The sequence below is a fragment of the Rhinatrema bivittatum genome, chromosome 7 (assembly GCF_901001135.1).
Source record: "Rhinatrema bivittatum chromosome 7, aRhiBiv1.1, whole genome shotgun sequence".
Classification (NCBI taxonomy): domain Eukaryota; kingdom Metazoa; phylum Chordata; class Amphibia; order Gymnophiona; family Rhinatrematidae; genus Rhinatrema; species Rhinatrema bivittatum.
Window position 1 is genome coordinate 51,767,573 of NC_042621.1, and position 14,000 is coordinate 51,781,572.

A 14,000-nucleotide genomic window follows, 5' to 3' on the forward strand; every position below is an offset into this window, starting at 1 on the left:
ACCGGAGGGCTGTACAGATGGATAAATTCGCCCTTCATATGAAAATTTGGGAACCATTTTTACGGTGGTACAAGGAGTACTGAGGTTTCCTCATTCATGCAATATGGTTTAACCCAAGGCGATGATGTCTGCTGAACACGTCGACGATGAAGAGGGATACAACAGAGGTGGACTGTCATGGGCGACATCCCATGTTATATGGACCCTTTTTTCTTTTTTTGGCCTTTTTGTACTAGTGTAAACCACAATCTGATGCACGGGGGAGGGCAGATCGGGGGGGATAACGGGGGGAGGGCAGATCGGGGGGGGATAACGGGGGGGGGGGGGAGAAATACCCATAGGCAATTTCTGTATGGTATGATCGGTTTATTGATGACAGACACTGTTTGACAATGTTATGATTTATGTTATGGTTTTCAATGTTATTGCCAATAAATATTTAAATTACAAAAAAAAAAAAAAAAGAAAATCCCTAGGGTCCAAATAAAGGCTCATAATGCTGTAACCTCTAAAGTCAGTTCTGATTGACCTTTCAACCTAAAGGCGCAGGAGGAAAGTATTAGGTCAGATAGAAACATAAACATAGAAAATGATGGCAGAAAAGGACCAAACAGTCCATCCAGCAAGCCTATGGTAGCATCTGCCACGCCATACAAGTCACCCCCTTACTTAGTTTCCCAAACAGTCAAACTCAGGGCCCTTGTTGGTTGCTGTCTGAGTTCAATTCCCTGTTACCTCTTGCTGTTGAAGCAGAGAGCAATGTTGGAGTTGCATCCAAAGTATCAGGCATGTTGGTTAAGGGTAGTAACCGCCACACCAGTAAGTTACCCCCATGCTTATTTGTTCCCCCCCCCCCATGCTTATTTGTTTTCCCAGACCGTAAAATCCAATGTCCTTGTTGGTTGCTGTCTGAATCTAATTCCCCTTTTCCTCTTTCCCTCCTGCCATAAAAGAGAGTAATAATGGAGTTGCATCAACAATATGAAAGCTTATTGGTTAAGGGTAGTAACCACCACACCAGCAAGTTGCCCCCATACACTTTTTTTTTTTTTTCTCATTTTCATCCTCTAGCCTTTAGGGATCCACAGTGTTTTATACCTTGCCCCTTTGAAATCCTTCACCATTTTTGTCTTCACCACTTCCTCCGGAAGGGCATTCTAGGCATCCACCACACTGGCCATGAAGAAATATTTCCTGATGGTTCTGAGTCGTCCTCCCTGGATTAATGATCGTGAAGGTCATAATTTTATACACTTCTATGGTTCTTTTCCAGATAGCAATTTCAAAATTGGATAGTTTAACTATGCCTTCTCAATGGAATAAGTAAATTAGGATGCCATTTCCTCATTGCAGAGATTGAAGATCTTGTTCTTGTAAGAATGCTTATCTTTCTGTCCTCCTCTCTAAAACTGAAAGCCCTTTGTTGTCTTTGTTTTTAAAACTATCATGATCCAGGAAATTCTTAAAATCAAGATAAGCTAGTCTTACTAAAAGATTTTTTGAACATTACAAATCTGAGCATTGACTGCTTGTCTGTAAGAGTAGCATGTTGATCAGTAAGAACTAATAGGCACTGAATTTTTTTTAAGGTAAAAATAAAAGCTATTAATTTAACTTTTAGGTCGCTCAAGTCCACAGCTGGATCCCTTGAGAAAGAGTCCAACAATGGAGCAAGCAGTACAGACCACCTCAGCATCCCATGTATCAGCTTCAGTATCTGTGGGGAGGAGAAGTCCTGGCCCAGTTAGATCTTTACCAGCCACTAACCAAAAGAACATGGAAAACCAGGAGCAAAGGAGAGGTAGAGTTTTGGCACGTACTCTTCATCCTCTGATTTTGCTATTCTTTTGGTTTGCTTCTTCAAAGCCTTCAATAGTTGGTACTTTTTTTAGATTCTGGCTTTGTCATAAAAGTACAAATAGGCTATATTTACTGCGTTAATTATATCAAACTTTGAAATGATTGAATCTGTACGAAAGGTAATGTGAAACTTGCTAATCTAACCCACATCTTCCTTCAGGTGACACGCACAAGATTTCCAGAACAGAAGCCGATCAAGTCAGAAATGAAAACAGAGATTCAAGTAAGAGGCAAGCAGGTAAGTGAAGCTTTGATTACAAATATATTGGAAAAGAGCTGTAAAATAGATGCGATTATACCTAAACACTGATTAATTTAGATACAGAAAGCAACATTAGATAGGTCAAGTGCAAGTGACATATTGTTACTGTAGATGAGGAATTAAACTAAACAAATCCTCTTGATATCCTTGATGTACCATGTTGAGAGGAGTGAAGGGGGTGCAGTTTACACCGGTGTTGCATTTGAGATTAGACATTCAGACTATAGAACAAATATAGTGCAATCTCAAAAAGGAGTGTGTTGGTTTCATTTAGCTAAAAAGGTTCATTCAGTCTCAAGATATAAAAGTCAGCTAGTCCAACAATAACAGTGTGTCTCTGTACCGAGCATCTTTCACACCTTCAGCATCTTCATAGTCCTTTTCCTTTGGGTTAAGCTAGGATTACATTCTCCTGTGACTGGTCTCACTTTGTATTCAGCAGACCAGATACTGCTGCAGTCTAGTAATTCTGGCTAACGCTTTCAATACTGCAGGTGGACCCTCATTAAGAAGAGGCCGTGGTGGGCATCGTGGAGGTAGAGGAAGGTTTGGTGTCAGGAGGGATGGACCAATGAAGTTTGAAAAGGACTTTGACTTTGAAAGTGCTAATGCACAGTTCAACAAGGAGGAAATTGACCGAGAATTTCACAGTAAACTTAAATTGAAAGGTAAGGGGTTTCTTTTCCTAATGCTGGAAGCAAACCACACTTCAGTGTAGGAAAATGAAGATCTAACCTTGTTCAGATACAGCAATGCAGAAGTGTGTTTTTTATTGTATCCACACCTGTGAAAGGGAAAAGGTACATTTAGGGGCACTGAAATATTAGTGCCCCTAAATTGCTCAGCTTTTAAATCTTTTTATTGAAAGATTAACAAGTACCATGCTTACAACAAAATCTAAAGTTATGATCTTTTTACTTTTTGTATAACCCCTTGCGAAAACAGAATTCCCAAAACTACTCCCTCCCCCACTGAGATAAATAAGACAGTGAAGTTCCCTTGGCTTGTTCCAGAGGTTTTGATCTTAACTAGTTTATAATCATTTAGCACCAACTCTGGATTTGTGTGGTAATGATTGAAAGTCCCACATATGTCAATTTTTTTTGTGGTTTGGGTCATATTTCCCTGACAGACTTTTCCATGACTGTGTATGAAATTCTTCTATTGCATTAAAGATGGTTGCTTCCTTGAATTGTAGCATAAAAGTATGGATTTATTTTCAGGTAGCAAAAGAGCACCACATCCTTTTTGTGTTTTTTGCTAGGAAAAATTGGCATGACCTATAAAACTCCACCGTCTATTATACAAAGGCCTGAAACAAACATCAGATATCTAGGGACTTTTATCCATAAGCACCTAATTACACCAAATGACTTTCTAGGTTATATTTATTGTGTGTCTGAAACATATTTGCCTCAAAATCGTGTCTCTGTGAAAAATAAAATTTTGTAAGAAATGTATATTCCTTAACATTCGGATAGGTCAGATGGAGATGGAGCAAAAGCTGTTCCCAGTACGTACCAGGATCAGTCCAGACAGCTGGGTTATGCCTCCCCTCCAGCAGATGGAGTCAGAGAGAAAACTGAAAGCACCCCCTATATACACTGGTGTGCCCCCTGCGATCCTTCAGTATAATCTCTGACTCCAGCAGATTGAGAGGCATAACCTGCGGTCCTGCTCCGGTCGTTCTATCTATCGGTCGGGGTAAAATTAAAACAATAAAATACACTATAAAAAGTAAGGTAGGACAGGGGGCAAGATCATTGGATGCTTCCTTTTCTCTCCTCTGTCTGCCTGTCGGTTTGTGTGAATGTCTGTGTGAGTGTATTGCGCTGCGTAGCTAGGCATTAGTGTGAGGCAGGCTCGGAGGGTAGTACCCTTCTGATATTCCCGGGTTAGTGTGTCCGCAGCCTGGGGGAGAGCTTACCGGTGGGCCGGTCACCCTCCCCCCCCAAATTCCAGGCCTTAGTCCTGAAGGGGGTTTAAAAAAAAAAAAAAAAAAAAAAAGTTTTTACTTGCAGAGCAGTTTAAGTCCTGTTGGTGACAGGCAGTGTGCTCGTTTTTTTTCTACTGCCCCGGCCTGCCCGTGCCTGCTCGGACCCCGGAGGGGGTGGCTAGCTCACCCGGCGCGCGTTTTCTGTGAGGCTTTCCTCTCGGAGATTTTTTTGGCGCCATTTGGTCGTGCTGCTCCGTTCGCGGTGCTGATGCCGCGCTCTTCGGTCTGCCTGACCTGTGGAGAGGCGGGGGCGCGACTCTCCCGCGGGGGTCTCTGCCCCCGATGTGTTCCCGGGGGCGAGGGACCCTCGGGGGGGCCGAGCGCTGCCCGCAGCCGATCGTCTCGCCCTTCTCCGGAGCGGCACAGCAGCGCCTCAGGCAGTCGTCCTTCGGCCCCTCCTCCACCGGGGAGGAGTGCGGCGGCCATTTTGAACACGCGGCAGGCTGCCTGTTCAGCGTCGGAGGAGGAGATCTCCCCTCCTCCCTCTCCCGAGGCACAGAGCCCGGGCTCCCAGGCCGATTCGGGGTCTCCTCGGGGCCCCCCTGCATCGGGTGGTCAGAAGAAGAGTCTGAAACGGTCAGTGCCATTTTCTTCTGATTTTGTGCTGTTAATGCACAAAGCCTTTTTACAGGCAGAATCCGGCTGGGAGGCGGAGGCTCCCGCTCCCCCGAAGGTTCCCAAGACCGCCCCCGTCTCGGGGGGGAGTCCACCGGACGTGGGGTCCTCCGGGATCAAAGGTCCCCGCCCGAGGGGGGGTGGGGCTGAGGACCTGGGAGACACAGGAGCCGCTCCGGAATCCCCGGGGGCTCCGGACTTGCTGATGGCCGACGATCCGGGGGCTGTAGCTGGGGATGACCCCCAGGTACTCCGCTTGTTTGGGAAAGAAGAATTAAGCTCCCTTATCCTCCACGTGTTGCAGGAGCTAGAGTTGACGACTCCGCCTCAGGACGCGGACACGTCTACAGGGGATATCGCAATGGCAGGGATTCGAGCTCCTCCGCAGACCTTTCCTTTTCACCACAAGGTCTTACAGATCGTTTCAAAGGAATGGGAGCTCCCAGAGGCTTCTCTGCGGGTAAATCGAGCCATGGAAAGGCTATATCCCTTACCCAAGGATTCCCTGGAGCTTTTGAAGACACCCGCGGTAGATTCGGCTGTCACGGCGGTGGTAAAGCATACAACTATCCCAGTGACGGGGGGTATAGCGTTAAAGGACCTCCAAGACCGCAAGCTTGAGGTTTTATTAAAACGCATTTTTGACGTGGCGGCACTGGGGGTCCGAGCGGCGGCTTGCAGCAGCCTTGTACAGAGGGCCAACCTCCGCTGGGTTCAGCAGCTGCTGACCATGCAGGAGCTCCCTCCGGGCGAGGCTGAGCAGGCGAATTGTGTTGAAGCGGCGGTCGCTTATACAGCGGATGCCTTGTATGACTTGTTGCGCACATCGGCTCGTATTATGTCCTCGGCGGTCTCGGCCAGGAGGTTGCTCTGGCTCCGTCGTTGGTCGGCGGATGCCAACTCTAAAGCGAGGTTAGGTTCCTTCCCCTTTAAGGGCAAGCTGCTGTTTGGCGAGGAGCTGGACCAGCTCATTAAGGACCTGGGTGACAACAAGGTTTACAAGTTGCCCGAGGATAAGCCTCGGCAGCCTCGGTCGTTTGGTAACGCTAGGGCTCGCTTTCGGGGGCAACGGCGTTTCCGTGGGGGAAGAGGGGGTTCCCTTCCCCAGCGGCAGCAGGTGACGAGATCCCAGGCCTGGTCTTCTTCTTCTTCCTTTCGCGGCAGGAGGCCTATACGCGGGGGATCTTCCCAAGGTTTTCCTGCCATCAAGCCCGCACAATGAAGGTGCGCGGGCCCACTCCTCCGTGCCCGTTATCGGAGGTCGGTTGTCCCGGTTCTGGGAGGAGTGGGCCGCAATTACTTCGGATCAATGGGTCCTCGATGTGGTTCGGTACGGCTACGAGTTGGATTTTGTACGTCCCCTCCGGGATCTCTTCCTGATATCGCCGTGCGGCCCCGTAGAAAAACAAGTAGCTATAGCCCAAACGGTCGCCCATCTACAGGCTCTGGGGGCGGTAGTTCCGGTTCCCCGGGACCAGCTCAGGACGGGTCGGTATTCCATATACTTCCTGGTGCCCAAGAAGGAGGGCACCTTCCGACCAATTCTGGATCTCAAAGGAGTAAACAAGGCGTTGCGTGTGCCCCGCTTCCGGATGGAGACCCTCCGGTCTGTTATTGCGGCCGTCCACAAGGGAGAATTTTTGGCTTCTTTGGACCTGACAGAGGCCTATCTGCACATCGGAATAAGAGAACGGCATCAAAGGTTCTTGAGGTTCATGGTGATGGGGGACCACTACCAGTTTTGCGCCCTCCCCTTCGGGTTGGCCACCGCGCCGCGGGTATTCACCAAAGTTCTCGTGGTGGTAGCGGCTTCCCTCCGCCGGCAAGGCGTCCTGGTACATCCCTATCTCGACGATTGGCTCATTCGGGCAAAGTCGCACGCGGCATGCAACCGGGCGGTCTCCTTAGTAGTGCGCCAGCTGCAGCGGTTGGGTTGGGTAGTCAACTTCGCGAAGAGCAGACTCGAACCGACCCAACAGCTAGAGTTCCTGGGAGCCCGGTTCGACACCTTGGTGGGCAAGGTTTTTCTTTCGCAGCAACGCATGCTCAATCTCATGACTCAGGTACGGCGCCTGTTAGAGCTCGAGATTCCCACGGTCTGGGATTATTTACAAGTCATTGGTCATATGGTGTCTACTATGGAAATGGTACAATGGGCTTTTGCGCATATGCGTCCGTTACAAAGAGCACTTCTATCTCGTTGGGATCCCCGCTCGGAGGAGTACGGGATGGAATTGCCCTTGCTGGAACCGGCTCGCTCCAGTCTCTCTTGGTGGTTGACCCCAGCCAATCTCCTACAGGGGGTGGACCTAGAACCCCCGTCTTGGTTGGTGGTAACGACGGATGCCAGCCTGTCGGGCTGGGGTGCGGTCTGCCAGTCCCGTGCGGTCCAGGGCAACTGGTCGGCACTCCAAGCGACTTGGTCCATCAACCGATTGGAGACCAGAGCGGTCCGCCTGGCCCTGCGTTGTCTCCTTCCACTGGTACGTGGTCGAGCAGTAAGAGTTCTGTCGGACAATGCGACCACAGTGGCGTACATAAATCGACAAGGAGGCACAAAAAGCCAAGCAGTAGCGATCGAGGCGGCGCTGTTGATGTCCTGGGCGGAAAGGCACTTAGAGCGTCTCGCGGCCACCCACATTGCCGGCGTGGACAATGTTCAGGCGGATTACCTCAGCCGGCAGCACCTAGATCCAGGAGAATGGGAGATCTCGTTGGAGGCGATGGCTCTCATCGCGCAGCGTTGGGGAACTCCGCGCTTGGACCTCATGGCGACTCGCCAAAATGCAAAGGCGGTACGCTTCTTCAGTCGGAGAAGAGAGCACGCGTCGGAAGGGGTGGACGCGCTAGCCCTTCAGTGGCCTCGGCACATTCTTCTTTATGTGTTCCCTCCGTGGCCGCTGGTGGGGAAGGTGTTAAGGCGCATAGAGTCCCATTACGGTCCAGTGATCCTCGTGGCTCCGGAATGGCCGCGGCGCCCGTGGTTCGCGGATCTGGTCAACCTGGCAGTCGACGGCCCACTACGTCTCGGTCATCTTCCCAATCTTCTTCGGCAGGGTCCAGTATTTTTCGATCGGGCGGATCGTTTTTGTCTGGCGGCTTGGCTTTTGAGAGGAAGCGGTTGAAGAAGAGAGGTTATTCGGACGCGGTAGTGTCTACTCTCCTCCGGGCGCGTCGGTCTTCCACTACGCTCGCCTACACGAGGGTTTGGAAGGTTTTCCATGATTGGTGTGACACGGCAGGGACTTCGGCCGGACGTTCGTCAGTGGCGGATATCCTTATGTTCTTACAGGATGGCTTAAAGAAGGGGTTGGCATATAATTCACTCCGAGTTCAGGTGGCGGCTTTGGGCTGCCTGAGGGGCAAGGTCGAAGGCTCTTCCCTTGCGAGTCATCCAGACGTGGCTCGGTTTTTGCGAGGGGTTAGAAACTTGCGTCCTCCCGTCAGGCTTCCCTGTCCGTCTTGGAACTTGAACTTGGTTCTCCGTGGATTGTGTGCGGCTCCGTTTGAACCTCTTAAGGCGGCTTCTTTGAAGGATCTCACGCTCAAGACTGTTTTCCTTGTCGCCATTTCCTCGGCTCGTCGGGTGTCGGAACTTCAGGCTCTCTCTTGCAGGGAACCGTTTTTGCGCATTTCGGCGTCAGGAGTTTCCCTCCGAACTGTTCCTTCCTTTCTACCTAAGGTGGTCTCCCCGTTTCATGTCAACCAAACGGTGGAATTACCTTCCTTTTCGGACGAGGAGCTACAGTCGGTTCAGGGCCGGGACTTGAGGCGTTTGGATGTCCGTCGGATTATCTTACGCTATTTGGAGGTTACGAATGACTTTAGAAAGTCGGATCACCTTTTCGTCTTGTGGAATGGACCCAGGAAGGGTCTTCAAGCGTCCAAAGCTACGATTGCACGCTGGTTAAAAGATGCTATTGCGGCCACGTATGTTGGCTGTGGTAAGCCTGTTCCCCCTGGGCTCAAGGCTCATTCTCTGCGTTCTCAAGCGACTTCATGGGCAGAGAATCACTTGGTTTCTTGCCAAGAGATATGCCGGGCGGCCACATGGAAATCATGGCATACTTTTTCCAGGCATTATCGCCTGGATGTCCGGGGACCTCCTGCAGAGTCCTTTGGGAGCAGTGTGATTCGAGCGGGACTTTCAGGGTCCCACCCCAGTTAAGGCGGCTTGGGTACATCCCAGCTGTCTGGACTGATCCTGGTACGTACTGGGAAAGGAAAATTAGGTTCTTACCTTTGCTAATTTTCATTCCAGTAGTACCATGGATCAGTCCAGACGCCCGCCCACAGAGTTCTAGGTTTCCGCTCGTATTCTCTGCAATTTTTTCCGTTTCAGTGGTTTTATGACGGTTTCCGCACGATTGTGGTTTCTGGACAGTTATACCAGTGTATCGTGTGTGGTTGTACATTTTTTCCTGTTCTATTTGTTGTGTCAGGTTGTTTTATCTGTTTTTTCAAGGATGTTTCTCCGTGATCTGGTCACTTGTTAAAAAAAAAAAAAAAAAAAAATCAAGGGGGATTCTTGAGGGCGGTGTTGAAAAGGCTTAAGTCAATTACTTCTGCTTTGATATCACATATACTGAAGGATCGCAGGGGGCACACCAGTGTATATAGGGGGTGCTTTCAGTTTTCTCTCTGACTCCATCTGCTGGAGGGGAGGCATAACCCAGCTGTCTGGACTGATCCATGGTACTACTGGAATGAAAATTAGCAAAGGTAAGAACCTAATTTTCCTATGTCACGGCTATATAGAACCTTGGGGATTGCCTGTAAGCTTAAAAGGAAAAGAAAAGACCAGAGGCAGCATGGATTCACCAGGGGAAGATCCTGTCAGACAAATTTGATTGACTTTTTTGACTGGGTAACCAAGGAATTGGATCAAGGAAGAGCACTAGATGTCATCTACTTGGATTTCAGCAAAGCTTTTGATACGGTTCCGCACAGGAGACTGGTGAATAAAACGAGAAGCTTGGGAGTGAGTGCCGAGGTGGTGACCTGGATTGCAAATTGGTTGACGGACAGAAGACAATGTGTGATGGTAAATGGAGCCTTCTCTGAAGAGAGAGCGGTTTTAAGTGGTGTACCGCAAGGATCGGTGTTGGGACCGGTCCTGTTCAATATCTTTGTGAGCGACATTGCGGACGGGATACAAGGTAAGGTTTGTCTTTTTGCGGATGACACTAAGATCTGCAACAGAGTGGACACGCCAGAAGGAGTGGAGAGAATGAGACGGGATCTAAGGAAACTGGAAGAGTGGTCGAAGATATGGCAGCTGAGATTCAATGCCAAGAAGTGCAAAGTCATGCATATGGGGAGTGGAAATCCGAATGAACTGTACTCGATGGGGGGGGGAAAGGCTGATGTGCACGGAGCAGGAGAGGGACCTTGGGGTGATAGTGTCTAATGATGTGAAGACAGCGAAACAATGCGACAAGGCGATAGCAAAAGCCAGAAGAATGCTGGGCTGCATAGAGAGAGGAATATCGAGTAAGAAAAGGGAAGTGATTATTCCCTTGTACAGGTCCTTGGTGAGGCCTCACCTGGAGTACTGTGTTCAGTTCTGGAGACCGTATCTACAAAAAGACAAAGACAAGATGGAGGCGGTACAGAGAAGGGCGACCAGGAAGGTGGAGGATCTTCATCGGATGACGTACGAGGAGAGATTGAAGAATCTAAATATGTACACCCTGGAGGAAAGGAGGAGCAGAGGTGATATGATACAGACTTTCAGATACTTGAAAGGTTTTAATGATCCAAAAACAACGACAAACCTCTTCCGTAGGAAAATAATCAGCAGAACCAGGGGTCACGATTTGAGGCTCCAGGGAGGAAGATTCAGAACCAATGTCAGGAAGTATTTCTTCACGGAGAGGGTGGTGGATGCCTGGAATGCCCTTCCGGAGGAAGTGGTGAAGACCAGAACTGTGAAAGACTTCAAAGGGGCGTGGGATAAACACTGCGGATCCATAAAGTCAAGAGGCCGCCAATGAAGAGTGGGTGACTCGCCAGAATGATGGCTATTGACACAATACCCTTATTAAATAAACATACACATGCTTACTGTGACTCCTACATCGCTCAAAGCTTCAACAGCAAGAGGTAATGGAAAAAAGGATTTGCACTCACAAAGAGGGGAGTAGCTGGCTTGTTACGGCGGTTACTACCCCAAACCAAATATGCCTGATACTTCACTTCCAATGCATATACAGCATAGCTCTCTGCTTCAATGACAGGGGAGAAGAATAACTGATACTTCACACATCCAGCAGAGCTCTCTGCTACAACGGCAAGGGAGAAGAAAAAGGGTTCGCACTCAAAAAGCGGGGAGTAGCTGGCTTGTTACGGCGGTTACTACCCCAAACCAAATATGCCTGATACTTCACTTCCAATGCATATACAGCATAGCTCTCTGCTTCAATGACAGGGGAGAAGAATAACTGATACTTCACACATCCAGCAGAGCTCTCTGCTACAACGGCAAGGGAGAAGAAAAAGGGTTCGCACTCAAAAAGCGGGGAGTAGCTGGCTTGTTACGGCGGTTACTACCCCAAACCAAATGTGCCTGATACTTCACTTTCCATGCATATCCAGCATGGTTCTCTGCTTCATCAGCATGGGAGAAAGACTGATACATCACGCATTTCCAGCATAGCTCTCTGCTTCAACGGCAGGGGAAAAAAACAAACAAAACAAAAACAAAAAACTGATGCTTCACGCATATCCTGCATAGCTTCAACGACAGGGGTGAAGAAAAAAAGGATTCACAATCACAAAGCGAGGAGTAGCTGGCTTGTTACGGCGGTTACTACCCCAAACCAAATGTGCCTGATACTTCACTTTCAATGCATATCCAGCATGGCTCTCTGCTTCAACGGCAGGGGAGAAGAAAAAAAAAAACCCAACAAGGACTGTACAACATAGTCTAGGTAAAACGAATAAGCATGGGTGTAGCTTGCTTATCGCGGCGGTTACTGCCCCTACTACCCCTAACTAATCAAGCTAGATATTTCACTTGGATGCAGCTCCATCACTGCTCTCTACATTAATGGTGGGGGTGGAAGGGGAATAGAACAAGGAGCTAAGAGAAACAGATAAGAATGAGAGAAAAAATGTGTGAGGCTTGCTGGGCAGACTGGATGGGCCATTCGGTCTTCTTCTGCCGTCATTTCTATGTTTCTATGTAAAAGAAAAGTTGGAAAGGAGATATCAGAAAGACAAGCTGTCAGTATGTAGCACTGCTTGCCTCCTGAGTAGAATGCCTTCAGCCCAGTAGCCTTGACTACCATGGACATAAATTCCAATTAGCTGTTGCAAGCTGAGAGAGACTTGGCGGTGAAGCTTTAGCCCTCTCCCCCATTAGCCAGGACCTATTCCTGCTCTCAGCCAGGGAGGGCTGAGCTCAGGTAAAAGTTTTTTTAAGTAAGAAAAAAGGAAGACAGCAGGAGAAGGTCTGTTTCCTTGGTGTTTGACTGTCCCACTCACGTCTCTGGGGAGTTCTGTGAGGAGACAGTCCAGGCTCAGCGGGTTGAGTACCCGTTCAGCTAGACCCCGCTTCCAGGCTTCTCCCATTTTGGCATGTGGTAGGCCATTTGCTGTAGGCAAAGTTTAGGCGTCAGAACTGGGTATCCAGTTGGACAAACAGCCTAGGCGTGTGGGCTTGGACGCACATTTTTTGTGCGTCAGTTTTGGGTACTCTTGTATGCATGGTTAAGCTAGGCGTGAGCCTTCATCGGTCTGCACGCTTACAGCATGGCACCTGCGGTGAAGAAACTTAAGCACCTGTCTATGCTGCATGCCACATTAGGGCCATTCAGCCAGAGCTTTCTTTAAGCCTGTGTCAGTGCTGTTTGGATGCTCGGGGAGATTTTCCGCCTCCTGATTTTGCTGGGAATGGTCCATCTTCTCGGTCTGAGAGGTGTCCTCTCCCTTGATTGATCTATGGGTTGAGTCCTCAGGGGACACTGGCTCGCAGGATGACAGGTTCAGGCCTATGGGGCCTGGAACGGACCCATCCTCCTGGGCAGAATTCTTCCAGAGATTGCAGACATTTCTACATGGCCGGTCTTCTGAAGCAGCAGTACCTATTAAGGTAGTTCCGTGTGCACCAAGCACTCCTCTGCCTGTCTCAACGGTCAAGCACCATGGTGCAGTGCGGTCTGACAGAGCTCAAATACAGACTGATTGGGATGATACCGATGATGAATGGGAGTGGCTCTCCTGGTAAGGAAGGGGGACATTCTTCCAGATTTGTAGCTATATCAACCTCTTCTGTTTCTTTGAGAGATGAGTTGCTGGGTTTGATATCCCAGACCCTGAAGACCCTCTGAGTAGCTGGTCCTGACTCCTTGGGGACACAGAAGAAGAATCCTATTTTAGTCACCCTGTGCAAGACTTCTTGTTGCCTTCCCCTCTTGGATGCAATTCAGGAGTTGATTGATCTGGAATGGAGTGCGCCAGAGGTGTCTTTTAAAGTGGGACATATCTTAGACCACACGAAGTTCCTCAGGGATCGAACTTGCAGCATCAATGTATGGATACGAGACCAGCAAAAACACTCTATTCTGCCTTATATCAAATCAAACCCTGGCATACTCCAGGGTCCAAGACGGCTGCAAATTACTCTTGGCCAGATTCACACCCAGCCTAGTTCCTGTAGCAAGGAAGCCACCCTGCGAGAAGCATGAAGACTCTCCTCCGATGACTTTGTTCGAATGAACCAGTCATCCAGATAGGTGTGAACTAAAATGCCTTCCGCTACTAACACACTGATCTTGAAAAAGATCCTGGGCGTTAGACCAAAAGGCAAGGCCTAATGCTGGTAATGACGATCCAAGACAGCAAACTGGAAGAACCACTGATGTTCCTGCTGGATGGGAATTTGCAGATTCACCTCTGTCAGATCCAGAGATGTGAGGTACTCCCCTGCTTGGATAGCCATTATGACAGGGCGCATTGCTTTCATCCTGAAATGCGTGACTTGTAGAGGATAGTTGATGCCTTTGAGATCCAGTATTGTTCGAATCGAATCTGCCATGCTGTAAGCGTGCAGACAGATGAAGGCTCATGCCTAGCTTAACCATGCATACAAGAGTGCGGATCCAAAAAGGGTAGAAGTTCCCTGAGGAACTTCATGTGGTCTATCTAAAGGGGTTGATGGTTGTCTCATTAGAAGTGGTTCTCTGGGTGAGTGCACATATGCACCCTCTTCATCATGCCTTGCTCTGCTGATGGATTCAGCAGTCACAGAACAATGCGATGCGG

The 14,000-nt window shown here is 49.0% G+C and overlaps 1 protein-coding gene across 3 annotated transcripts in view; it reads left to right on the forward strand.

Moving 5' to 3' along the window:
• The window catches only part of LSM14A (LSM14A mRNA processing body assembly factor), a 192,023-nt gene that overhangs the window by 136,338 nt on the left and 41,685 nt on the right, over positions 1–14,000 (forward strand). For all 3 annotated transcript variants that reach the window (XM_029608364.1, XM_029608365.1, XM_029608363.1), the window contains 3 exons: positions 1,622–1,801; positions 2,021–2,098; positions 2,617–2,790. In XM_029608364.1, the coding sequence (XP_029464224.1) occupies positions 1,622–1,801; positions 2,021–2,098; positions 2,617–2,790 (432 nt within the window). The remainder of the gene's footprint in view (positions 1–1,621; positions 1,802–2,020; positions 2,099–2,616; positions 2,791–14,000) is intronic.